Source organism: Lethenteron reissneri, chromosome 37 (genome assembly GCF_015708825.2).
Source record: "Lethenteron reissneri isolate LAM-NWPU_2019-01 chromosome 37, ASM1570882v1, whole genome shotgun sequence".
NCBI lineage: Eukaryota > Metazoa > Chordata > Hyperoartia > Petromyzontiformes > Petromyzontidae > Lethenteron > Lethenteron reissneri.
Window position 1 is genome coordinate 2825509 of NC_083815.1, and position 26909 is coordinate 2852417.

General features: G+C 51.7%; 1 protein-coding gene across 5 annotated transcripts in view; it reads left to right on the forward strand.

Moving 5' to 3' along the window:
- Positions 1-26909, forward strand: part of LOC133351333 (tetraspanin-4-like) — a 179738-nt gene that overhangs the window by 147966 nt on the left and 4863 nt on the right. For all 5 annotated transcript variants that reach the window (XM_061566442.1, XM_061566443.1, XM_061566440.1 and 2 more), the window contains 5 exons: positions 15296-15487; positions 16044-16118; positions 22355-22456; positions 22730-22861; positions 24950-25033. In XM_061566442.1, the coding sequence (XP_061422426.1) occupies positions 15296-15487; positions 16044-16118; positions 22355-22456; positions 22730-22861; positions 24950-25033 (585 nt within the window). The remainder of the gene's footprint in view (positions 1-15295; positions 15488-16043; positions 16119-22354; positions 22457-22729; positions 22862-24949; positions 25034-26909) is intronic.

The window sequence follows — 26909 nt, forward strand, 5'->3', positions numbered from 1 at the left end:
TCATCATCGTCTCTGTCACCACAAACCTTCACTATCACGACCAACGCCATCACCATCATCTGAACACACCACCGCCACCACCACCACAGACAGCACCATCATCACAATCATCACCATCATCATCATCAACATCCCACATACCAATCTAGATTTGAAGTTTTCGCGTGTGAAAGAGTATGGATCCCACATACCGCTGCCAGCACATCATCGCTATCAGCAGCAGCACCATGCCTCGATGACGTTGGTCATCGTATAACAAGTAAATAATCGAAATAAACTATTTCCAGCCGTTTATCAACGCACAGTTGGGTGAACGCCTCCCCACGCTGTGACGGTTACGGGGGTTGTTAGAATAAGCTTCACGACGCTGGACAATGCGGGGTTGGTGAAGGAAATGAATCAGAATCAGAATATTTATTTATACAGGAGGAATCAACGGGGGGGGGGGGGGGGGCGGGGAGGTAGAACCGGTTGAGATGAATTAGCAAACACGTCAGTATTCAAAGGACACATGACGGATGTCAAGAGAGACGTCTTTACACTGTGAGCCAAACATTTGTTACGAAAATACCCTCGAATAAATGCGCCTCGAGCCTGATTTTGAAACTCCGACGCGGGACATGCCACTTGCAACCTTTACTTGAGCTGCCGACGCCCTCACGAGCTCACCGGCTCTGCGCCGAGACGCGTTCCGTGTGAAACGGCGCACCTTGTGTCGGCATGGCCACTCGCAGCGACAGCTGATCAGTAGACCCGCGGTGTTCCCAGTTATTCTCTTGGCCGATCGCTCGCTCGCTCGCCCGTCCGCCCACTCTCACTCGCTCGCTCGCTCTCCCTCGCTTACGCTCTGCTCTAGCACGTTTAACCTTTGACATCCTGACCTGGGGTTGACCCCCCCGCCCCCCCTACCCCGGGATTGACCTCATGAAAGATGTCGCAGTTGCGCTCACGGACGCTGCGCGTGGCGGTCGCTCGTGCAGGCGATCGGCAGGTGTGACGATGCATCGATTAGCCAATTATTATTGATTCTCAAGGTCCACGATAGATGCGTCGAAGTGTATGCGCAGCAATTTATGGTTATCGATCCGTGTATACGTTGTGTGTAATAGGTACCGGGTAATCCCGTACCCTGGGATTAATATCTCACTGGATATAATCCGGGTCGCTGGTGGACACGTGACTAGCAAGCCGCAGCCCACAGCCAGACGCATACTGGAAGTGGTGTGCTGGGACGCGGACACATTTTGAAGATCCCTAATCCTGACTGATCTAGTTGAAATAAAGCCCTGGATTTAGCCACAAGAGAAGGTGCTGCCAGTCCCTGTAATTGAAACAAATGTTTGTGAATCAAACCATGCCTCATCATCACCAACAACTGGCTTTCGGATCTTCCCCATGTTATGGAGTCAAGGAGACCACGCTTACAATCTCATCATCACCACTCTTACAATCTCATCATCACCAGCAACATCTCGCTCTGTAGGTCTTCCCCCTGCTTTGCCGATCCCTGGGTACCACTCCAATGCCCGTCTCGGTCACCTGCCCTCCTCCACCCTGCACGCCACGTGTCCCAACGCGCCCTGCCCTGCCCTGCCCTTGCTACCAACCCAACGAGCTAGCCAGCCCACCGCCCCATCCGTGGCACGAGCTGCAGTGCAGCAGGGGGAAGGCACCCCTGGGTGTGGAGATTTCATTAAAAAATGACACACATAGAGCGGCGCGGGATCTTGACCTCGTGGCCCCGAGCTTGAATTGTCCTGTGTTACGATGGTAATCGAAAATTGCATTGTGGGGCCGGGCCACTCGGAATGAGTGCTTGAGCGAACGTGCGTGCGCCCGCGCGGACAAGTGCGCGGGCGTGTGCGTGCATACGTCGCTTGCATGATGTCCTATTTTTATATCGCGAAGTGAACGCTACCTTCGCGGCCGCCACCACCATCATCATCATCATCGTCGTTTTCGTCTTCCTCCTGACTCTTTTTACAGTCTGCTTCACGCACGGAGAGAGAGGTTCATCGCGTAACATCGGCGATGGGGAATATGCGGATCAAGGGCGGTGTAGGCAGTGAAACGCTTCTTGTGATCGAATTCCGGTTCTGAAAAAGTTAGTGCATCTATGTGAAATGTTCATATTTTACATCGTCATAATCACCATACAAGATACTGTCAAATCACCATCGTCATCATCATCATCTTGTTTGTCTTTGTCATCTCCCATGTCCTATGTTTATGTATTTACCGATTAATTAAATCGATCGTCGGCGTATTGGTGGTTGACGCACTCCACTATGAACCAATTAACCTGAGTGTGATTCCCAGCCACAGTTATCATCGGTTTTGAGTGATATCTGAATTAGCTTTGATCCGCCTTCACTGAACCGATCCTCAGTGGATTGACAAAAAAAGGGCTGATCACTTTAGGACGATCACCATCAATGTGGCATGAAGATGCTGCCGCATGATTCTAAGAATGATGACGCTGCTGCTGCTGTTCCTGCTGCTGGTAGCGATGCTGACGATGTTGATACTGCTACGCTTGCCGCCGCTGCTGGCGCTGCTGGCGCTGATGATGATCATGATGCAGAGACAGCAATTTGTTCTCGCAAACAAAACGGTGCATCATTTAACCTGTCCATAACTCACAGGTGATAACGCAAGGTCTGCTGCAGAGGAAGCTCCTGATCCGTGTTTGTGCGTGACAGTGACGGATGTGCCGTGCGTGTGTACATGGCTGCCCTCCCCAGTCTCTTCCACGCTGAGCTGCGACGGGCACGAGTAGCAGCGTCGCTGACTTGGTAGTTTTTTGACGCGAGATTTTTAGCGACTTTTTGGGGCTTCGAGCGGCGTTTCCTGGCACGAGGACGATTTCTCGTGCCTCGTCGCGACGCCAGGTGTGTGGTGAGGATCCAGTGTTTGTTTGCTGTGTTTCAAGAGCGATTTTCCCTTCTCAAATGCGCATCGAGGCAATGCTCATCACCTCTTTACAGGCCTGAGACAGCGGCAGAAATTCTGCGCTCCTATTGCGGCGAGAGTCCATCCATGCGACAACCACTGTTGACTTCTCCACAAAGTGGTACTTATTTAATCGACCCCCGGAGGGATTATGGGCCGAGTCAACCGCCAACCGAGATTTGACCTCGCAAACCTTTAGATTGCGAGCCGCTCGCTTTGCCGCTGAACCACCTGACCAGAAGTCTACCGAGTTTAACATTTCATCTTTTGTCCAGTGCCAATGATTTCCCGTGTTTGTCAAGGGTCGTGCATCAGTTCACTGCACGGGATACCCAGTCTATCGTCTGGAGATGCTCACGTCGACTTTGGCTAGTTCTAAGATGTTCAAACGCCACATCGATACCTTTTGCAAGGCATCAGGTCTGCATTAATCACAAATAGCCGTGGCAAAACATGCAAACAAACATGCTCTGATAACAGTATCTGCACTGTCTTTGAAACGGATTGGCCTACGCCGGAGACGGCCTTCTTTATGACCTTGTCTCTCCAGTGTTAGACCGGAGAACGACAACAGACGGTGCTTAGCTCGGATCGAGCAGGCAGTTATATCTATGGAACCTTTTTGCAAGAATCATCATTTTTTATACCGACAAACGGGTCCCATAGATATTTGGTTCGCTCTATTTGGCGACAACCGCCGACTTTTTTTCGGTTCGTTTTTTGGCGACTTTGCCGCTTTCAATCTCAATGCGTCGAAAACTGCCCATTTTTTCTCCGCGCCGATGCCGCTGTCCGCCGGCCGTCCGCCGCCTTTGCCCCGATGGCACGCGACAGCGGAACGCTGTGAGCGAGAGGAGCGAGCGGAACGAGCGAGCGAGCGGAGCGGTCTCTGCTCCCCGTGAATGGTGGCGACGGGGCAGCAGTCGCGCGCCACGAAAGACACTTTTTATGATCCCCGTTCCTTCTCGCGTGCGCTGACCGTCTGCGCTTGGTCGTAACAAGTATATGATGATGATGATAATAATACACTACTATAAATATATATGTTGAACTTCTTTCGCACCAGTCAAGCCTCGGAAGCTCAGCAGGTTTCAACCTGGTTAGTACTTGGATCGGTGACTGCCTGTGAGGTCCAAGTGTTATGGTCTTGGGCTGCGAGGTGGCCCAGTAGAGGGCAGAACAGCAACATAATCTTGAATCTATCTCTGCAGAGTTTAAATTGTAATAGCCTGGTGGGTTTCTTTCCCCAGGCACTCTGGTTTCCTTCCCACACATGTATGTATGTTGAACTTCTTTCGCACCGTACGTAGCCAACCGCGCTAATCGGAGGTGCGGGAGACGGACACCACACACTAAACACAAAAAAAATGTTGATTTAAAGCTTTCGTGACTGCAGGAATTCATATTCTTGGTTCTTTCGGTAAAGTCACGTAGAAGGGAAATAATAAAATAATATAAATATAAAACAATTAAAATTCTCAACGTTTCGACTGCAACACAAGCAATCATCATTTCTGTGGATTTCACACCTGATGATGATTGCTTGTGTTGCAGTCGAAACGTCGTGATAATTTTTATTGTTTTATATTTATATTATTTTATTATTTCCCTTCTACGTGACTTTACCGAAAGAACCAAGAATACAAAAAAATTTGTTCTAAATAAATTCGTTTTCGATCTAGATTTCAAAGATGATGTGTCGGCACGGACCGAAGACTTCAAGAGAGATATTCGTCCAATCCTTGGATGTAGTGCGGAGCAGAAAACTACAACGAGAATGTTTAAAGAAAGGATGAGAGGTCTGCCACGAAGGAGGGGGTTGGTGGCGATGGAGGAGGTGAGGGGTGAGGGGGATGAGGAGGAGAGGAGTAGAAAGAGGAGTGAGAGGGTGGAGATGGAGGAGTGGAGGGAGACTCGCAGCGGAGAAAGTTGGGATGGGGGGCCGTGGGGGAGGGGGAAGGGGGGAACGGGGAGGGACGGCACGGTGGGGGGGGGGGGCAGCTCTTCATCGTTTCTGTTAAGGGCGCTGGTTGTTAGAGCGGGGATCATTAAACACGATGGGGGCACGCGGGGCCACGTCGCTTCATTTACTCGGGGCCGCCAGTTGTTAACACCGGCAGCATTTAACGGGGGGGGGGGGGGGGAGAGTGTCTGGGTAGAGAGGGGGGGGGCCTGGGGGATTACTGTTCGGACTGCACTTGGGAAAGCAGCGGCAGCGGCAGTCTTGAACGCACAATTATAATGTTACACCTCTGCGAACCAGACGTGGACGCGAGCGTTTGGCCGTTTGTCTCTTGGCCAAATCACTCAGAATTACCCCCCCCCCCCAGCCAGCCATCCAGCGTCTGACGCTGTCAGGTAGAGGCTCAGCGAGGTCGATAGCAGGCCGGGTTGTGTTTAGACGGCCGAGCCCCACAAGACAGGCGCTGGAGGCTGCTTGCGACGAGGTGGAGGAGGAGGAGGCGCGCTACGGACCGCAAGTCCATTGTCTCTGCCGTCACCAGTCCGGTGAAGTGTGGACAAACGGGGGGGGGGGGGGGGGGGCGATGGGTCAGGTCAGGGGGTCGGCAACCTGCTGGCTCTGGAGCCGCGTGTGGCTCATTAAGGACTCATTTAGTGACGTCATTTATTAAGGGTCACCGTCTCGTATGCGCGTTGCATTCGGATGCTCTTGAAATATTGAGGGTTTTTTTACTACCGAATTCTCGAAAAAAAATGGCTCTTCTTTTTATTTTGGTTTGCTGACCCCGAGGTGAGGCCCTTCATCTAGCAAGTGGATCGTCTAAAGTGTGGTCCGTGTACGCGACGGCATTGGCGTTCTTGAACCCGCGTCGATACGATGATGGGTCACGTTGTGGACGTTGGCCGTGCGTGCGTACGTTGAGCTACGTAGCCAGATTCGCGCGTTAAAGCCGGATGACTCCTGGTTTTTGGGGGGTTTTAGATGCGTTGGTGTCTTTGTTTTTATTGTTGTTGGCGGCGCAAGCGAGCCGGCGTTTCCATCTCACGCGTCTTTGACGTGGCGCGCGATAAGATTTGGCCGTTTTTGTGTCGAGACGTCAGTCTGCAAACGGGGAGGTTGTCTTTTAGCAACGTCTCACCTAAAAAAAAAACCTGCCTCTCAATTGAGATGCACGTTAAAATATTTCTGCTTCTGGGGTTAGAGTTTTTTTTACATTAATTAACCAAATTGAGTAAATTGGTTTTAATTGCCGAGTGCGAACTACGCGGTATTTTTATCGGTGCGCAATTTTCGCGACACATTGAGCCAAACAGCCCAGGAAGACATAATTAAAACCACATTTTCTTCTATACGAACAACGCATTTTTTGTGTTTTTGTTGCTTGTACTTAATCAACGCTTAAATGTATGACTTAATAACGCGGGAAATTACAAAGCACCTTTAATGAAATGGCACTTTTTTTTAAATGCACGGCGTCTTCTATATTTAATTCGGCGGTTAATTGAACGCCCACCACCACCCCCCAAGAGGGCACAACACCCTTATAGGGAGGGCGGGAGTTCACAGGCTGCGGCGTGGATACCGTGCAGGAGACATTTCAAACGGGCGCGGGGAACGTCGTTGGCACATTGCGACTGCTAAACGCGCAGGTTCACAGCGCGAGACAAGTGCCTTCCTAACGCAAGAAAAAAAAACACACACGGACACGCAACGATTGCCTTACTAACGCCCGGCGCAAACTAGCGGCGTCAACAAAACGTGATCTCTTTTTGTGTTGTGGCCTTCGCAACCTCGAGACAGGGAGGACAGGCACAAGTGGCGTGTTAAACGGGGACCCGCCATGCCAAAAATGTTGAGGACCACGGATTTCATTGCTTCATGGTGTGTGGGGGGGGGTATCGGTGTGCGTTTGTAGTGCGGCGGTTAGCACGCTGCGCGCTGTAACCCGGCGGCCCAAGTTCGATACCCGTTCATGGCCAACACCGGTGAGGATTATCTGAACAGGTCCAGGGACTCCCCTAGGTCAACTCAGCCTTATAATCAATACCTGGCACGGTGTGTAAACATTGTCACTTGAGAGACAAAGGCGGCCGGGCGTGCTGCTGGCCACTCACCCCCTCGTGCGCCGTTCCAGCCTTCATAGGTGCTCGCGAACAGCCCTTGCTATCAAAAGTCTGGCAAGGTCACACGGGGGATTTTTGTCTGAATTGTTTATTTCAGTGTCGCGTGTTCCCAAGCGGTGCCTTCGCCATGTTAGGGTAATAAACACCATCACGAGTAATTATTTATATGTACAGGGGAAGCACGCAGCACAGTTCGTCGCATTATCACAGGTCTATGTTGCACGACGCTGCAGACACGGCGGGCAAATTAAACGCGAGTAAAGCCATCATCGCCAACTCACGCTGATTTATTTCGAATTTGTTTTCCTCTCCGTGCGCGGTGTAAATTTGTGTCCTCCTCGGGTGATTCAAAACAACATTACAAATACCGAGGTCGCAATTCCAATTGGTATTCGTTCCGAGGGAACGCCAACCAGCGGGGAGATGGAGTGGTGAAATCAGCTTTGTGTGGCGGGTGCCGGTTGGGTGGACGATTACTTCGCGGGGTCGTGAGAAAATGGCAATGACGGCTCTTGGAGGCCTTCATCCAGCGGTGGATTTGCACTCTGGGCGGAGTGGCGGCGCAGTGGTTAGCGCGCTACACTTTACATCCGAACTGAAATTGATTCTCGGCCACGGCTAAATTAATAATGAGTGATATCTGAAACGGTCCTGCGTTTTCACTTTTCACCAACCTGCGCTGACCGGCATGGTGAAGTATGGTCAAACAACTCTCATGACCGACGCAATGTGCGCAGTTCGTGACCCAGCAGTGAATTGAGCAAGGGCTGACAATGATTACCTTATTTTTATTATTGCATTTCACATTTGAACCAAAGTCTTAAGAGCAAATTAAATTACAGTTTGGCACTTTGCCTGGCCCTCTCCTCGACCAACTAAGACTACAACTACAAACTGTATGCCCTTGTCATCTAAATCGACACTGATGGCTGGCAACTGCACTGGTCCGCCTTTAGGTCCACTCAGCCCAATGTTACTCACGTGGTGCCGTGCGGTCAGCATCAGCACCAGGGAGACAAAGACGGCCAGGGTGCAGATTTGCGTGCACGGCATGTTCCTGGTCATGCCTCTCACTCCCCCACGGTGCCTCCGTGCCCTTGTTCACAATCTCCATCGCCCACTGCCGGATGGAGCTCTCCGCAAGCCCTTGCCACCTCTCACAATCCTGCGGAGCAACGATCCGCCCGGCGCCTGCGACAACGATCCGATCCGACGATTTCATCACTCCGTCTCTCCGCCGGTTGCTCCGTCCTGGCCTTAATGGGTGCTCGCTAACTCCATTCCCCCCCTCCCGCCGCCCCCCACCTTGTGTTGAGCTCTGCCGCGCCGCGTGCCCCCTTGGCTCGAGTTCCCACGCGACCGCTCCGCATTGATTGTTGACACTTTTGACGCGGGACTGCGTCATGATGGACAGGGAGGGAGGCCCCCACCGCACGCCCCCCCCCCCCCCCCCCCCCGTGTTGCTGTGCGTCTCGTGGAGTGGAGCCCACGATGGAGAGAAAAGGGGGAGACCAAAGGGAGATGGAAGGGAGAGCGGATGGGGAGGAGGAATGCCGGGAGGGGGGGGGGAGTTGAGACACGGGCGATGTCAGAGTCACAAGAATAGGGGCAGCCAAGGTCACTCGTTTGTGAGTGTGACTTTGAGTTTGCGCCTACGTCTGAGTCTGTGTGTGTGTCCGCGTGTCTGCATCTGTGTGTGTGTGTCTTTATCCCAGTGCGAAGTGTAAACATCACCACTGGGGAGACAAAGGCGATCGGGTGTGGTGCTGGCCATCCACCCCTTCGTGTGTCCTGCCGGCCTTCATAGGTGCTGCTCGCTAACAGCACTTGCCCCAACAGTCTGTTAAGGCCATACTGGGGAATCTTTGCCTTTTATTTGAGACTTGTGTTTTTGTATGCCTCTGTGAGTGTGTGTAAAGTCGTGTGTGTCTGTGAGCGTGCATGCATTTGCGTGTGTGAGCTTCTGTGTGTATGAGAGTTCGTCTATGTGTGTGAGAGTTAATGTGTCTGTGTGAGAGTTAATCTCTGTGTGTGTGTGAGAGAGTTAATCTGTGTGTGTGTGCGTGTGGGCGTCTGTGTGTGTGTGCGTGCAGCCTGTGTGCGCGCGCGTGTGCATGTTGCAGGCATTGTTTTCCACACCCTCATTAGGCCAGGTTTTAAAAAGAAAAGAGACACTCATTTAAATTGAGGTCAGACGAGGTTTCACAGGCAGTAAATAACAATGACAACATTAGCGATAAACCGGCATGTCTGTTCGAACACAAGCACTCCTCCCTGACTCGAACCTGGGACGCACCAGCCTTGATTTTGTATTTAATGAATGAGACGTTCAAAAGCGAGCGTCTCCACGTGACGGTGCTCCCCTCGCTCACTTGCGAATCTTCACAGAGTATGCACGAGCGTAGCTTTAAAAGCCCCGCGCTTAATAATACAAACAAGTGGCCACCTTTAACACAACGACACCAGCAGCAGCAGCAGCAGCGATAATGACAATAGGAGTCAATGCCCCTTGACTCGGGGAAAAACCTCCGAGGCTTCGTACCCACAACTAGACGCACGCTCGGGCCCCCCGCGGTCTCGCGCTCATCCTCGAGTCGCGGCCCCCCTGCCCCCCTGCCCTCTCGCCGGCCCCCTGCCCATCTGCCCCCTCGCCGGCCCCCTGCCCATCTGCCCCCTCGCCGGCCCCCCTGCCCCCCTGCCCTCTCGCCGGCTCCCACGAATGACCGCACACGCACACCCCTCCACAAAAGGAACCCTGGCATCATTATCCACCAAGGACGGGGGGTACGGTTGTCCCTCGGGGTTAGATGCTGTCAGTGAGCACCTTCTTTGGGGAGGGGGGCTCTGCTCACAAAGAGCTCGCTCGCTCTCCTCGTGGGTGGCGCTGAGCCTCCTCGGAAATGATCGCTCCCAAAAATAGCGGCCGATCTCTTTCCCCGGCGCGAGGCTCGCCGCCGGGCTCTGAAATAATTGTCACGGCGCACTCGCTCGCTCGACCCGCCGCGCGCGTGAGTGCGCGCGTGCACGTGCGAGTGTGCGTGTGCGTCAAAACGTCAGCGCCGGGGAGACAAAGACGGCCAGGTGCTACGCTGACCACACCACGCCCTCGTGCGCCGTGTTGGCCTTAATAGGCCATCGCTAATAGCACTTTCCCCAACAGCCTCTTAAAGGATTTATGTGTGGTCCTTTGTGTGTGTATGTGAGTGCTTGTGCGTGCGCGCGCGTGCGTTGTCTCGGGACAACACGCACGTGATGTAGCGGTTAGCGCGCTGCGAACCCGGCGACCCCCGAGTTCGATTCCCGCTCACGGCCACCAACACCGGTGACGATTATCTGAACCGGTCCTGGGCCTCCCCTAGGTCGACTCGGCATAAAAGAGTAACTGGTTCGGTGTGCAGTAAACATCGCCACTGGGGAGACAAAGGCGGTCGGGCGTGGTACTGGCCACCCACCCCCTCGTGTGCCGTGCCGGCCTTCATAGGTGCTGCTCACTCAACCAGCACTGTCCCCAAAAGTCTGTTAGGGCTACACGGGGGAATCTTTGTCAGCAAGATGAGAGCCTAAGCCAGCTTCCCGTGGCTGCGGTTAATATTATCTGTGAGCAATGAATTGAAGAATTAACAGACCTTTGTAAATTGTGGTGAAGGAAGGTTTGGGGGTGGAGGGGGTTTGTTTGACCGTACTTCATCGTGCTCGGTCAGTGTGGGTCGGTGAAACAGGGCGGCTTGACCACGACTGCTTCAGATATCGCTCGCCGCTGCCGTCAGCCTTTGCCAGCAATGAAACTTGGCGAATGCTGGATCGAGAGCGCGGTACGCGCAAATGAAGTCGCTGCTTCCCACGTTGTTTTATATTAAAATGTGCAAAAAAGCGTACAGGTGGGATTTTATTTGTTTGTGTGGCTCTGCGCATGTACAATATGCTCATAAACAGAGCTTAACTCTCCCCCTCCCGTAAATCTACGCCGTGGAGTTCATAAACTCACAATCGCCGCCGAAGAAAAACCCAACAAACATTACTCAGCAGCAGCAGCATCAGCGGCGCTAGAAGACGTTTTCAGCGGTTGTCAATGGCGACAGTGTTTCAACGGCAGTTGTCTTAAAGACAGACCTGTCGCCACCGCAGGAATGTGGAATTTCCATTTCAGGGATGGTAGTTGAAGATCGTCCGAGCTGAAAGCTCGATGGGCATAGCGACACACTTGTACTCTGAAGTTTTTTCCAATTGATTTTTCTGTCTCTCTCCATTTCCATCGGGAAGTTATTTCTGATTTTTTTTATGTTTTATTTTTCCTACGCAACAGTGCACCAACATACGATCAGCTGCCCCAGCAAAAATTCTTATTTTTTTTACAAATTGCACAAAAACGATAAACGCGACTTTGCCAGTGCGCAAACAGACTGTTGGGGCAAGTGCCGTTAGCGAGCACCTATGAAGGCCGGTACGGTACACGAGGGGGTGGGTGGCCAGATGCACGCCTGATCACCTTTGTCTCCCGAGTGATGATGTTTACACACCACGCAAGGTACATTACTCATTTGAGGCTGAGTCGAGCTAGGGGAGGCCCAGGACCGGTTCGGATAATCATCACCGGCGTTGGCCACGCGAGGGAATCAAACTCGGGTCGCCGGGTTCACCACTGCGAGGCGGCTCCCTTTGCATGCAAACGCGTCCACGCACGCACAATCACGCACGAAGACGACACGTTCGGTGGCTGCCAAGGATTGGCACAATCCCGCGCGGTGGCGGCCACGGCGACACATTCGCTGCCACGGGTGACTCCGCCGGTAGAGTCGCGAGAGGGGAGCTTAAACATAATACTCTCTCTCGCGCGCGCATGAGATAATGACGTGCGCGCCGTGGCAGTAGCAACAACAAAATATACACGGGACCACGGCGGGCGTCGATTAAATTTATTTGCCAATCGCCCGGCCCGACGTGGCTCGTCATGGCTCGTCGTGGTTAATCGGAAGTTGCTGGCGGGGATTACGATCGCAAGCGAGACCGCTGCCGCCGCACGCTTTTGCCGATGACCGGCGGGCACCTGGCCTGTCGTGAACGCGGAGGGACACTGGATACAGCTCCGCTGCTCTTAAAAGCCCGGCTTTTTATAGCCGCGCCGCTGCCCGACTCCCGTGTCGTCCGTCTGGGCTACACCTCTGGCGCCGGGGCGGTTATGCAAAACTGCTCGTTAAAAAGGAATTGGCCCAAACGTGCAAAAGGCAGGGGCCCTCTTTTGAACTCTTGTTTGAATTTCTGGGCTTTTTTGTTGTTGCTCGAGATACATTTCTGTTTATTCGTGCAAGGTGGCTTTTGTTTTTCTTCTTGGTTCTTTCGGTAAAGTCACGTGACTTTACCGAAAGAACCAAGAAGATGAATCCCTGCAGTCACGAAAGCTTTAAATCGAAATTTAAGGTGGCTTTTGTTTTGCAGCCGTTTGTCGATTTGGCTTCATTGTTGTATTCGAGTTTTTGTTATGTTGACTGCTCTTGTCATCTTGGTGTGACCCACGTCGCTGTTATAAATGAGACTCGACCCGGCTCCTTGAGTTCACCACCATCTGGTTCAACAAAATCAACTTGAAAGTTGAATCCTCTTCCCCAGATGATGGCTTCCCCGCCGCGGTGTTGGCCGTGGTGGGTTTTTTGGTCGTACTTCACCGCACCGGTTGGTGTGAGTTGGTGAAAGGGCGGTGGGTAAGCACCAGTTGGGATATCACTCGCCACTGATGTTAGCCGCGTCCAAAAGTCAAAGTCAGCTCACCGGGTTCATCGCGAAATCCACTTTAACCAATATGCCACTAATTCTAGATTTGAAGTTTTCGTGACTGCAAGGGTCCATACTCTTTGGTTTTTTCGGTAAAGTCAAGTAGGTGAAAAAATAAAATAAATTAAATCACGACGTTTCGGAAGTTTGTGTTGCCACCAAAACGTCGTGATTTAATTTATTTTATATTTTATTTTTTACCTACGTGACTTTACCGAAAAAACCAGAGTATGGACAATACGCCACTGCTCCACCGACAAACGTTATACCTCCAATTAAAACGATCCCACTGAATACCAAGCTGTGTGTTAAGATATTCTTCACTTATTTTCACGAATTAATGCATTCATGGTGCAATTGCGACATAGCAACACCAGCTGGAATCAAAACCACCGCTAACCCCAGTGGCGACTATTTTCTGAACCGATCCCGGCTCTACGTCCCCCACCGACCTGTACCTGTCTCCTTCTCGCCATGGCTATGGCTACTCGTCACATGTCTCCTCCATTCTAACAGCTTCCGCGAACGTATTCAGTGGTTTGCCTGCTCAGTGGGAAACACGGCGTTTGGAGTATCTGCTGAAATGACAAGGAGCACATTAATCTCGACGTCTTTTAGCAGCTGTTGTGTTGCCTGCCATGACTCCTGATGGGACCGTGCGGCTTTATAATGTGCATAGATTAAAAATGTTGTCGAAATAATAATAATAATGATTAAACTCGTAGGGGTGGTGGGGAAAACAACAGAAGGCGAATATTTTTTTTAAAAAATTGTAATATCTGAAGCAAATGGCAATCTGCAGTGTCTTTAATAATGAAAGAGACCTCTGTTCTGTATCCCCACATGAGACTAAAAACGTGCTTCTAATCTATCGGTGCATTGGCCTTACAGACTTCAGTTAACCGGCGGCATTTGTGTAAGACCGCGAACTTTTGACTGGCTTCCACCTTCTGACACTTAGAATGCACCTTTGAGATGCTCGGTTGTGAATGTGGGTTTCAGCCAACTATGATTGAACCGGATTCTTAGGTGGAGTGAGTTGATGTTCTAAATTGAGTCACTCATGATTTCACACACGTGAAAAAAATCCCCGTTATATTAATTTGTTTTTTACTTAATTTGGCTTATTCCAGCTCTTTCGGCGTATATTTATGTTTTATTGACAATCCATATCTAAAATGCCACGGTTGAGATGTAGCTTCGCTGGAAAATTACATCATTTTAATGGTAATAACAAGTGTGTTCCGTTAACCGCGTTTATTGTTGAGTATAGTCATCTGTTGTGAATTGGTTGCGAGTGTGTTTACGTGTGTGTATTGTATTGATTGACGACCCAGGTCTAACTCAGGATGTTAATGGTCTCTCTCACATGGTTTAAATCAGGACTTGGTGGTGGTGGTGGGAGGTGATGATGATGATGATCATCATGACTGACTTTCGACTGCAAATTGAACTTTACAAACGCATTGCCTCGAACACTCTTGGAGATTTGACAAAGCGTGAAAAACTTTTTAGACGTCAACTTTAATTTGAATTTCCCAGTCTTCTGAAGACACCGCTCGGTGAAGAATCATCTCCAGCTCATGAGGCAATCAATCAATCCCTCCTCCCACTCTCAACGAGGACCATTTCACCACCGCCCAAAACCTGCCCTGGAGTTCTGTAATGTGCCTGTACTCCTACGGCCCTTTGGTCTCTCCACTGCTGGGTGAGGGAGGGCCCCCCCATTCTATCAGTTGGTAACCGAGGGGGAGCGCAGTACCTGGTGCGGATGTGTGCACGTGGGCACTGGGGAGACAAAGACGGCAGGCACGGCGCTACAGTCTGTTAAAGGCAATCCGGATGGTCTTCGTGTCTGCGCGTGAGTGAGGAGTACGTGATTGAGTGCGCACGCACGCATCTGTCTGTGGGTGTGTGTGTGTTAACGTGTGTGAGTGAGCGGTAGTGTAGCGGTTAGCGCTACGCTGCGCTATGAAACCGGCGACCCGAGTTCGATTCCTGCTCACGTTCAACAATGAACTGGTCATGGGCCTCCCGTAGGTCGACTCAGCCTCAAATGAATACCTGGTGCGGTGTGTAAACATCGCCACTCGGGAGACAAAGGCGGCCGGGCGTGGTGCTGACCACCCACCCCATCGTGTGCCGTGCCAGCCTTCATAGGTGCTATTCGTGAACAGCACTTGTCCCAACAGTCTGGCAAAGGCTATACGGGGGTCTTTATCTTTATTTTTGTGCTCACCTGCGCGCGTGTGTATCGTCACACTTCTCACCGCAGGTGTGCACAGAGACCGGCGTTTGCAAAGTGGGGCGCAGGGCTTCATCATCTTTCGTCCGCCTGCTTCAAAAAACCGTGCTCGCGTGGGCCCTTGTCAATGTGTGCGCACAAGGCGACGTTCCTTTGCCGGGATGGAGAAGGCCGTAACGTGGATCCTCCTCTGTTGTGTCCCCCCCCCCCGCACCGCCCCCCTCCCCCTTGTCGTTGCGCGTGCAGCTGGGAGGCTGCGGGATCCTGGGCATAGGGATCTGGCTGTCCGTCACGCAGGGGAACTTTGCGACACTCTCGCCGTCCTTCCCCTCGCTCTCTGCCGCCAACATCCTCATCTCGACGGGCACCATCATGATGGTCGTCGGCTTCATCGGCTGCCTGGGGGCCATCAAGGAACACAAGTGCCTGCTGCTCAGCGTAAGCTCCAGCGGCAACGCTCGCGGCACGGCGCCCCACCGTGCGACGCTTGGTGTCCTTCTGTGCCGAGTTCGCAGCGTTTAATCGGTTTTTTGCACTAAAGAGTTTAAGTTCGCTCTTTTCGGGTGAGTGAGTGAGTGAGGTGAGAGAGTGAGGTGCGAGAAACCACAGACAACCAGCGCTAATAATTGCCCAAGTTCTGTGATCCCATTTTGAGATGTTTGGCCAACTCCATCAATGAATCCATAACGGAATTAAATCGCATAAATATATAATGTGTCGTTAAACCTAACACCACCCGACCCAGCCAATTAGTAAGGTTTGTCACGTAAACAAAACATGGCAATTAAAACATTCCAATATTAAGTGACAAACCTTACTAATTGGCTGGGTTGGGTGGTGTCGGGTTTAACGACACATTTATATATTTACCCGATCTAACGAAAAACAACTCACGTATAATATTGGTCGTGAACACCTACTACGGGTTAAAATCCATGAATGAATGTCGAGGTCCCATATGAAGAAATGTGACCGACCCTGTGCTCTCTTGCAGTTCTTCGTCTGCCTGCTCATCATCTTCGTCCTGGAGATGATTTGCGTCATCCTGTTCTTCATGTACAGAGACCAGGTGAGGCGATGCTCGCGACTCGTTACACTCACGGGGTTAACGGCGCTAAGTCAAGGATTTCAGGTCCTCTCAAGGACCCACCTGAGGTAGAAGCAGCTCACCAAGTGTTGCATTGCCCCTGCACATTGTATTGTAGTGGAGGCCTCGTCACCTCCAATACGCCGATTCCTTTCGCCGGCTCCCAATCAAATTCCGGCTCCATGTTAAGATCGTGCTTACCGCCTTCAAGATCCTCCATAGACCCACCCCTGCTTATCCCTCTCATCTCACTCTTCTCCCCTCCACGCACTCTCCTACCTCTCCCCTCTCATCTCATTCTATTCCCTTCCACGTGTTCTCCTACCTCTCCCCTTTCATCTCACTCTACTCTCCTCCATGCGCTCTCCTGCCTCTCCCCACTCATCTCACTCTACTCCCCTCCTCGCACTCTCCAACCTCTCCCCTCTTATCTCACTCTGCTTTCCTCCACACACTCTTCTGCCTCTCCCCTCTCATCTCACTCTACTCCCCTCCACGCACTCTCCTACCTTTCCCCTCTCATCTCACTCCACTCTCCTCCACGCACTCTCCTACCTCTACCCTCTCATCTCACTCCACTCCCATCCACGCACCCTCCTACCTCTCCCCTCTCATCTCCACTCACTCTACTCCCCTCCACGCACTCTCCGCTCCGTTAAACCATGCCTTTCTCACAAAGCCCCCAGTCAGCATCGGCTCAGCGAGAGGTCGCTCATTCTCCTCTGCTGCCCCCACAGTCTGGGATTCGTTTCCCCAGTCGTCCGTGCCATTGACTCCCTGTCCTTGTTCACGTCTAGGCTCAAGACCTTCATAATGTTTTGGTCATCACTGACTGCTTCTCAAATGCATATGCCCAGTGTTTGCATATGCATTTTAATATACGGTGATATCTAGAGTTTATGTACTTGAGTATTTTGCAATATTATTGTTGTGTTTTTGTCTCACGAGCTACCGTCATGCCGAGTGTCTGCTGCTGTGTCTTGTACCGCACTCTAAGGTCCTTGATGAAAGGTGCTTGATGGATAGAACTATTATTATTATTATTCAAGTGCAGTATTATTATATCAGTGTCTAAGACTCATGAAGGATGTCGGGTGAAATTGAGATGTCACTTCTGGGTCATTTCACAACTAGACATGTGTGTTACTTATCTGTAGTTTTTTACCATCTCAGTTACAATTTTTCGTCTCATTCATAGAGCTTTGCTCAGTTTGCCTTACTGCAGCGCTAGCATCTCATTTGCGTGGAATTCGCGCATTCATCTTCGATAATCATGCACGGCGTCATGCCTTGTATCAATATTAATCCACAGTGGCTAGGAGATGTTAACTACCTCGCCTGGTATCCAGGAGGTCGTGGGTTCGATCCCGACCCTGACGTTTGTATATTTGGAGTTTGTGTGTCTCTCTCCCCGTGGTTGCACAGATTTTTCTCTGTGTCCTATGGTTTTTCCCTCTACATTTAGAAACATTCGTTTTGAGCATTTGGCTGCTAGGAATTTCCACGTGATGCCCCCCCCCGCACCGCCCCCCCCCCCACTTCGTTGAGCTATCATTTGTGGTCAGGTCGTTTCTTAAAAAAGAGCTATACAGCTCAGTGGTGCCTTACCTGGTAAAATTAAAATAGTTTAACGTCTTTTTAACCGACGAGTAGACGCATCTCTACACGGCCGGGGCGTCCTGCGCGAACGCCACTCGGTCCGAGCTCGTTGGCGCCTGTACGCGGCGAGCGCACCGGTGCGACATTCACATCGGTGGGGCGACCATACCTCCCATTAGCACGTTGGCTACGTACGGTGGCGAAAGCAGCTCACTCGTAATACGTACGTGCGTACCGACCGACTTGGCCCCGATCTCCTTTCATCCCCGACGTTTCGCGACACACAGCGACTTTTCACCACCTCCCGATTCCAAGCGCACCCCCGGCACAATCCACGTCACCACCGCTATCCATCACCCCCCCCCCCCCTACACAAAACGTTCCGCGCGTTACAAAAAAAAAACTGCGATCGGTAAAAACGCGAAAAAGACATTCTGGATGAAGACAGCGGCGTGGGTGGGGTGGGGTTGGGTGGACGAAGGGTGGACCCCAGATTAGAAAACCGCGCATCTGGACGCAACCTGCTACGACCGGCGCGGTCGTTCCGCCCCCGCTGTGATAGCTGGCTCGCAACATCATTCCAATTGCAGCGGCCCTTTAAGTTATCTTTCGGAAACCGACGGCCTGGCCGGCACGGTGGGGACGGCCTAAAGCGGCAACCTCCGGGGGCCGCCGAGCGGCCTCCCTGCGGCCGCGTTTAATCTCCAGTCGCGTCGCGGAGGTGAGGGGCGGCGGCTGTTTAAGTTGAGGTTGCTCCCCCCCCGCCGCCGCTCACCCGGTAAGAGGATTTTCTGCTCCTTCCTCATTACCGGCAAACCAAGGCCCTCTTTACCTGATTGAATTCTCCACCCAGCGCTCGCTTTTCCCTCGCCAAGCCCCGTCTGGCCTCGCTCTCCAGCCACCGCCGCCCATTACTCTTCCTCCGCCACCTTCCCCTGCCGTTATACAACTCCCCAGCCCCCCCCCCCCCCTGCCATGCTCGGCCCTGTCTCGGCCACTTCGCTCGCAAAGTAATCACAGGAACAACTTTAGGAGGAAATCGCTTTCGCGGCCACTGGCCTGCACCGCTACACCGCCTCCCAGGCTCACGACGCTACCCTCCCCGTTTCTCCTCGCCTCGCACTGACTTCTCTGGACCCAGGGGGTGATTTCCTGCTCGCCCGAGCATTGAGGCAGGTGCTCATCTCCAGTTTACGCAGCCTTGAGCCAAGTGGTGGAAATTCCACATTTCTATGGTGGGGAGGGGGCGTGGGGACGCGGGTGTATCCATAGGGACAGCCGCTGTTGACTTCCCCACAGAGTAGGGAGAATTTTAACGACCCCGGACGGATGATGGGCCAAGTAATTCCCCTCAACCAGGAGTTGAACTCGCAACTTTCTAATTCTGACCTGCTCAGCCTACCACCGAACCCACGTCTAAACATCGGGCACTTGACCAGCGATGTTGATGCGAGGAAACCTGACGCTGCTGATGAGACGCCGATTGTCAAAAGCTGCTTGGGAGTTTGCCCGTATTAAATCCCGGCCACGACCCCCTCCGCCCTGCCCCCCCCACCATTGCTCCAGGCAGCTGCCGTCTGTAGGTGTCCGATGGGGACAGAGGCAGCAGCAGCAACAGCAGCACCTGTCGTGCCGAGCCGCTCACTTGCAGGATGGATTAGGCTCGTGGATAACGCGGGGTTAAGTCGAACCAAGGCTGCCCGTTAATCACCGCCGCACAAAGGAGGTGGACGGAATCTCGTCTTAGTTTTAAATAAACTGAGGCATGGCCGTCGTGGTGGTGGGGGGTGGTTGGGGGTAAGGGGGGGGTAGAGCACGAAGGCCGCTGGGAGATGGATTGTTGTGTTCGGAGCCGCCGGCATTCTGGACTCCTTGTGCAGCCCACGATGTTTGTTCTGCCTTTGCGCTCAATCTGCCCAGGTCAAGTTTTTGCTTCGTCTTATCGTTCACTTCTGCGTGCGCATGTGTGTCTGCATAACAAGCACAACAACAACAACAACAGAAATACGGATAAAGTACGTTGGGTGTTCGTGACATCCTCGTCAGCGCAAAGGCCGTCATTGCATATCCCCGACAGCCCCTGTGCAAGTCCAGGCTCCAAGGACTCTTCTTCTGCCCCGCCAGCCGTGGTTGCAGACCGCACTCTCTGCCACGAGTTAATTTGCTCCGCGCAGTTTCTGCGCAGCGCCTTGTGATGAGGTCGCACGCACGTGCGTCTCCGGCACATATCGACATCGCCTCGCGTTCTTGTGAGACATTTGATATGAGGCGATGCAATGGTGGACCCCCCCCCCCCCACCTGCTATTGCCGGCACGGGGAATGTTCACCGCATCAAAGTCGGGACTTGAGTTTTGCCGGACTTGGCAGCAGCAGACGCATGGCGATAATTAACCTCGTAAAGCGTTGAGCAGTGCGCGAGGTGATTAAACTCGTGAATTACGTTAGTTAACTAAGTGCCTCTGTAACCGTGACATATTCAATAGATTTATCCGCTCCCCCCCCCCCCCCCCCACGTGCCTTCCGCACGGAATGTTTATTCCAGTCTCGCGATGTGAAACTCACGTTGTGCCGCCCGCTGTTATCATCGTCGGTGAAATCGGTTGGGCGTGAGGAGCGGTTTTGTTTCTCTCACGAGTCTCCGGCGAGTCTCCGGCTAGGAGAGACTTTTGGGGGGTGGTGGTGGAAGACGCAGAAGAAATACATCGAGAGATAAGAGACGCAGCGTTGTCTTGCTTTGTAAACAAATGCTGCTGGAAGACATTGGCTCAGGCTGATAGAGGAGCAGAGAGAGATAAATAAGCAGGCAATATATGTCCTCCATATATCTGTACCTCTGCATAAAATATTTAAGTCTTTTTTTTACATTTCCTGTCAACCACAAAGCGTTTTTGGAGTGTATACATTCAGCAGCGTTGATTTTCATACAAGCAAATCTCTGGTCTGGTCTTCGACATTCAGCAGAGTCAGGTTTTCTGGAAGCAGTGCTAGTGAACTGCCAGATGTTATAGGCAAGGACACTCTATATTCTTGGTTCTTTCGGTAAAGTCATATAGAAGGGAAATAATAAAATAATATAAATATAAAACAATAAAAATTCTCACGACGTTTCGACTGCAACACAAGCAATCATCATCAGGTGTGAAATCCACAGCATGAAAATGTTGTGTTGCAGTCGAAACGTCGTGAGAATTTTTATTGTTTTATATTAATATTATTTTATTATTTCCCTTCTATGTGACTTTACCGAAAGAACCAAGAATATGAATCCCTGCAGTTACGAAAGCTTTAAATCAAAATTTAAAGGACACTCTATTCAAGATATGGGTGCGAGTGCGACGCAGCGTTATGTAATACATAACACAACACAATCACCCGCGTCGTTTTGGAGAAGGATTATCTTGTGTTCCGTATTATACAAAATGAGAGCGACGAGGTCGGGGATTTTGTGCGAGAAGTGAAACAAGAGGGGTGAGGTAGGAGAGTGCATGCAGTGAAGTAGAGCGTGATGAGAGGGGAGAGAGGTAGGAGAGTGCATGGGGGGAGGCGGGGGTCGAGTGAGATTGGAGGGGATAGGAGACTGCTTGGAGGGGAGTTGCGTGAGATGGGTGCGGAAGAGGTAGGCAGCGGAAAGTCCATGGAGGATCTTGAAGATCAGAATATGTATTGAGACTGGAGGAATCCGATGAGATATGAAGCTCATTTTCACAGATCGTCCAGTAGGGGCAGGTCAGAGAGTTACAACAACAACAACAACCCGTACAACAAAAACACGATAGGAGTGCAAAGTATTGGAAAAGTAAAGAAATCGTAAAAATATACAAAAAAATAAACTATGTTTATCTTACCAGGTAAGGCTACTGAGCTGTTAGCTTCTTTGTCAGAAGCGACCTGGCCACAAACGATAGCTCAACAAAGTGGCTTATCGCGTGGACATTTATTGCAGCAAAATAATCTGAACGCAGGTTTTTGCAATTGATCGGGGATTGGATTTTTTTATCTCAACACAGCTGTTGAGCACAGTGCCCAGAGAGACCCAAAACATCGAGCGGCCAGCGAAGCACAGCACCACGGTGACTAGGAGATGTTAACTACCTCGCCTGGTATACAGGAGGTCGTGGGTTCGATCCCGACCGTGACGCCTGCTGTATATTTAGAGTTCGCATGTCTCACCCAGTGGTTGCGTGGTTTTTTCTCCGTGCCCTCCGTTTTTTCCCTCTACGATTAGAAACTTGCGTTCAGAGTATTTGGTTGCTTCTAGATTTGAAGCTTTCGTGACTGCAAGGATTCATATTCTTAGGTTGTTTCGGTAAAGTCACGTAGGTGACTTTACCGAAAAAACCTAAGAATATTTGGTTGCCGTAGATTTCCACTCGATAAGCCACTTCATCGAGCTATCGTTTGTGGCCAGTTCGCCTCTGAAAAAGAGCCACATATAGCTCATTGCAGCTTCGTAAAAATAAAAATAGCTTCTCGTTTCAATAGTTTATCGGAACAGATAAGAGCTCACGCTTGTTCCTGAATCGAGCCAGGTATCGGTGCGACGATGCCGCCGTTGTCGCCGCCGTCGTGATTGCCGCGGTGTGACGTTCCCTGCGTCCCACCCCGCGCGTGCTCGCAGATCGACGGCCACGCCAAGGACGACCTGAAGGAGGGCCTCCGCCTGTACGGCAGCGAGGGCAACGTGGGCCTCACCAACGCGTGGAACATCGTGCAGACCGACGTGCGTGGCCGCGCGACGCGCTCTCACCTCACGCGGCGCGCTCTATCACGCTCCATGTCCGCTTGACGTGTGCATCGCGTGTCCTTGACGTGTGCTTGGCGTGTGCTGACCCCGTTGTCATGTGCTTCACGTGTTGATCTCGCTATTGCACGTAGTGTCTTGAGCACACTGCTCTGAGCGATCTGAGGACACTTGACCCCACCTCTGTGTGTGTGAATTGCCGACTAATGGACCCCACCTCTGTGTGTGTGAATTGTCGAATCGTGGCTGCAGTTCCACTGCTGTGGGGTCGTGAACCACACCGACTGGTTTTTGGCGTTTGGAGACAAGCGCGTGCCGGACTCGTGCTGCATGGAGTACAGCGTGGACTGCGGGCGCGACAAACCCAACACCTGGTGGCCCTCGGTGAGCGGAGCTGTGGGTGCCGCGGTTGTGAGATGTTAACTACCTCGACGCCTGCTGTATATTAGGAATTTGCATGTTCTCCCCGCGGTCACGTGGATTTTTTTTCCGAGATTTCCGGTTTTTCCCTCCACATTTAGAAACACGCGTTTAATATTTGGATGCCATAAATTTCCACAGAATAGGCCACTTCATTGGGCTATCATCTGTGATAGCCAGGTGGCTTCTGAAAAAGAGCTACATAGCTCAGCGGGCCTTACTTGTTTAAAATAAAAAGTTAAATAGTTAACTTTATTCTGACCTCCTGGATCTTGTCCTGAAGATGGTTGGCACAGCTTCGAGCAAAAGGTCGCGTGTGTGCCGAACATTTCTTCACCGAGCTTACCCAGCGAGCTCACAACAACAATAATAATTGGCGCTTGTTAAACGCTTTGCACGCGTGGCGAATTTTTTTTATTGTTCGGCCGTGTGAAGAGGTGGGGGGGCGGGAGGGTCTCCTGGATGGACACGCAGATTTTGGCGAGATTGTTTACGTGGCCCTCACCCGTAAACCTTCCACGAATTGTCCGCAACTTTGGCTGCGAAATCCCGATGTTAAAATAGCAATACTGTACGTAATAGCACGGTGGATTATGATATGGTCAACACTCGACTATTTTGGGGTAATACAACAAGACAGGCGATGAAAAACATTGCACATCAAATGAGAGGACGCTGCCACCGCGGTGTTGCGGTCAGCGCTCTGGACTTTGCAACATTTGTGCGATCCGCCAACCCTCATGCAGAGGTCGTCGGTTCGACCTCCCACGCCTTTGTCCACCCAGCGGCATAAATGAGCTCGCCGCAGTTTGTCGATCGGCAGGTAGCAGTGAGGTGAGGTGAAGTGTGAGTGCCGCCACGTCTGCCAAGACGTCTGGCCAGCGTGGGCAAGTAGGCCAACACATCTTTGGGAGGGTGCCTGTCCTGAGCTTGCTACCTGCCGGATGTTGTACGCGTGTATGTTGAACTTCTTTCGCACCATATGTAGCCAACCATGCTAATCAGCAGTGACCAGAGGAAGCACTTGCAGGGCTGCATCTTTGCAATTGTATTTACCCTACGTCCTTCTATTCAATATAAATTGACAAAAGTATTTTATGGAGAGTTATAGCCAAGCCCTGAGGCATGAGGTCCTTGAGCTTTAACCATTTCCCCATAGGCATTTCATTTTCTTCCCATAGACATTAATCCATTGTCTTTAACTTTTTTCATTTTGTCTCAAAGCAAATACAGTACAACATTATTACTTTCATTTGTCTTTCCCGTGTAAAATGTTGACCCGTATCTAATGATCTCACTCTTCTTACGCTCGTTCACGTGACTTAGTTCCGTGGCGGCAATCACTCGCCACGACGCCTGTGCCAGGCCAGGTACACTTTGAGGCCAATTGAAGTGTCAAAGGCCCAGGTGCCATGGGTTGACTGACTGAGATGACTGGCAGATGCAGCACCTGTGCCCCCCTACCGTGCCAACTCGCTGCATTCTAGCTGCCCAGTGCTCCGCACCACAGCCAGTAGCACACATCATGCACAGCGGCCGCTCCATCTAAGTCCTCTACAGGCTGCAACCCTCTGCTTAGCTTGCGAGATCTGACGCATTCTGGGTAATTTGACCAAAGGCAAAATGCCACCTTCTACTCGTTATTGCTAAAGATGCGGCTGCTGCACTTGCTGCTGATGGTGGTGGTAATGATGTTGGGGATGGTGTTGATGGGAAAGGTTTGGTATATTTTCTTGCGGAGGAGGAGGGGGGGGGGAGGATATTTTCAGGAGCTCAGCCCCGAACAGCTCCGGCTGACGTTTCGCGCAGGTGCTGCTGGGAATGATTGATGACGTTCCGTGCAAAGACACAGAGCCGCGTGTGTTCTACAAACCCGCGAATAGCGCGTGCAGAGTGCGCCATCGTCTGGCCCGGCTGAGATTTGCAATGACCCCGTTCATAATGGACGCGTTCAAAAGTTGTTGTCAGCAGTTTATCTGCTTTCGCAAAAGGAACCGTCGCGTTGTGACGATCAAAATTGCCGTCCCGTGTCCCGCCTGTCCCCTCCTCTAGGGCTGCTACGACAAGGTGGAGGCGTGGATTGAGGAGAACCTGATGGTGCTGGGTGTCTTCATTCTGTGCATCTCACTCATACAGGTAATCACTCGTGCAGGTGTAATGGGCTCAACTGAGTACAACACACGGGGTAACTTTCCCCTTAACAGAATAACAACCTGTGGTGGTGACCACCAGGCTAACTACACTAGTTACTACACGAGTTACTATACTAGTCACTACACTAGTTACCACGTGACTGGTGTACCTCGCCACGTGGTGACCACCAGGCTAGCTACACTAGTTACCACGTGACTGGTGTAGCTAGCCACGTGGTGACCACCAGGCTAGCTACACTAGTTACCACGTGACTGGTGCAGCTAGTCACGTGGTGACCACCAGGCTAGCTACACCAGTTACCACGTGACTGGTGCAGCTAGTCACGTGGTGACCACCAGGCTAGCTACACTAGTTACCACGTGACTGGTGTAGTTAGCCTGGTGGTGACCACCAGACTAGCTACACTAGTTACCACGTGACTAGTGTAGCTAGCCACGTGGCGACCACCAGGCTAGCTACACTAGTTACCACGTGACTGGTGTAGCTAGCCACGTGGTGACCACCAGGCTAGCTACACTAGTTACCACGTGACTGGTGCAGCTAGTCACGTGGTGACCACCAGGCTAGCTACACTAGTTACCACGTGACTGGTGCAGCTAGCCACGTGGCGACCACCAGGCTAGCTACACTAGTTACCACGTGACTAGTGTAGCTAGCCACGTGGTGACCACCAGGCTAGCTACACTAGTTACCACGTGACTGGTGTAGTTAGCCAGGTGGTGACCACCAGGCTAGCTACACTAGTTACCACGTGACTGGTGTAGCTAGTCACGTGGTGACCACGTGGTTAGCTACACCAGTTACCACGTGACTGGTGCAGCTAGCCACGTGGTGACCACCAGGCTAGCTCCACTAGTTACCACGTGACTGGTGTAGCTAGTCACGTGGTGACCACGTGGTTAGCTACACCAGTTACCACGTGACTGGTGCAGCTAGCCACGTGGTGACCACCAGGCTAGCTCCACTAGTTACCACGTGACTGGTGTAGCTAGTCACGTGGTGACCACGTGGTTAGCTACACCAGTTACCACGTGACTGGTGCAGCTAGCCACGTGGTGACCACCAGGCTAGCTACACTAGTTACCACGTGACTGGTGTAGCTAGTCACGTGGTGACCACGTGGTTAGCTACACCAGTTACCACGTGACTGGTGCAGCTAGCCACGTGGTGACCACCAGGCTAGCTCCACTAGTTACCACGTGACTGGTGTAGCTAGTCACGTGGTGACCACGTGGTTAGCTACACTAGTTACCACGTGTGTGTCTGTGTGTGTGTGCGTCTGGGTGTGTGTGTGTGTACGTCTGGGTGTGTGTGCGTGTGTTATAATACAGTGGGGAAGCAGTGCGGCAGCGCTACGAATCCGGAGACCCAAGTTTGATTCCCGCTCACGGCCTACACCGGTGACGATTATCTGAACCGGTCCTGAGCCTCCCCTAGGTCGACTCAGCCTCAACTGAGTACTTGGTGCGATGTATAAACATCGCCACTGGGGAGACAAAGGCGGCCGGGCGTGGTGCTGACCACCCACCCCGTCCATGTGCCGTTCCGGCCTTCATAGGTGCTCGCGAACAGCACTTGCCCCAAAAGTATATTAAGTCTATACGGGGGATCTTTGTCTTTGTTATCATACAGTGCTGCCGCTCTGCCCTGATATGCTATTGATTCCTCCCGTATTTCTATTATATATAATATGATTTATATATAAAATATATATTATATATATTCTGATTCTCATTTTACTTGTAGGCTAATGGAGCGAAAAAATACACACGAGACCATAAACACATTTTTAAACATTACAAACGAGATGGTGAAAATTTGAGAGAATGCCATCGATTCTGGAACCGCGATGACGAAT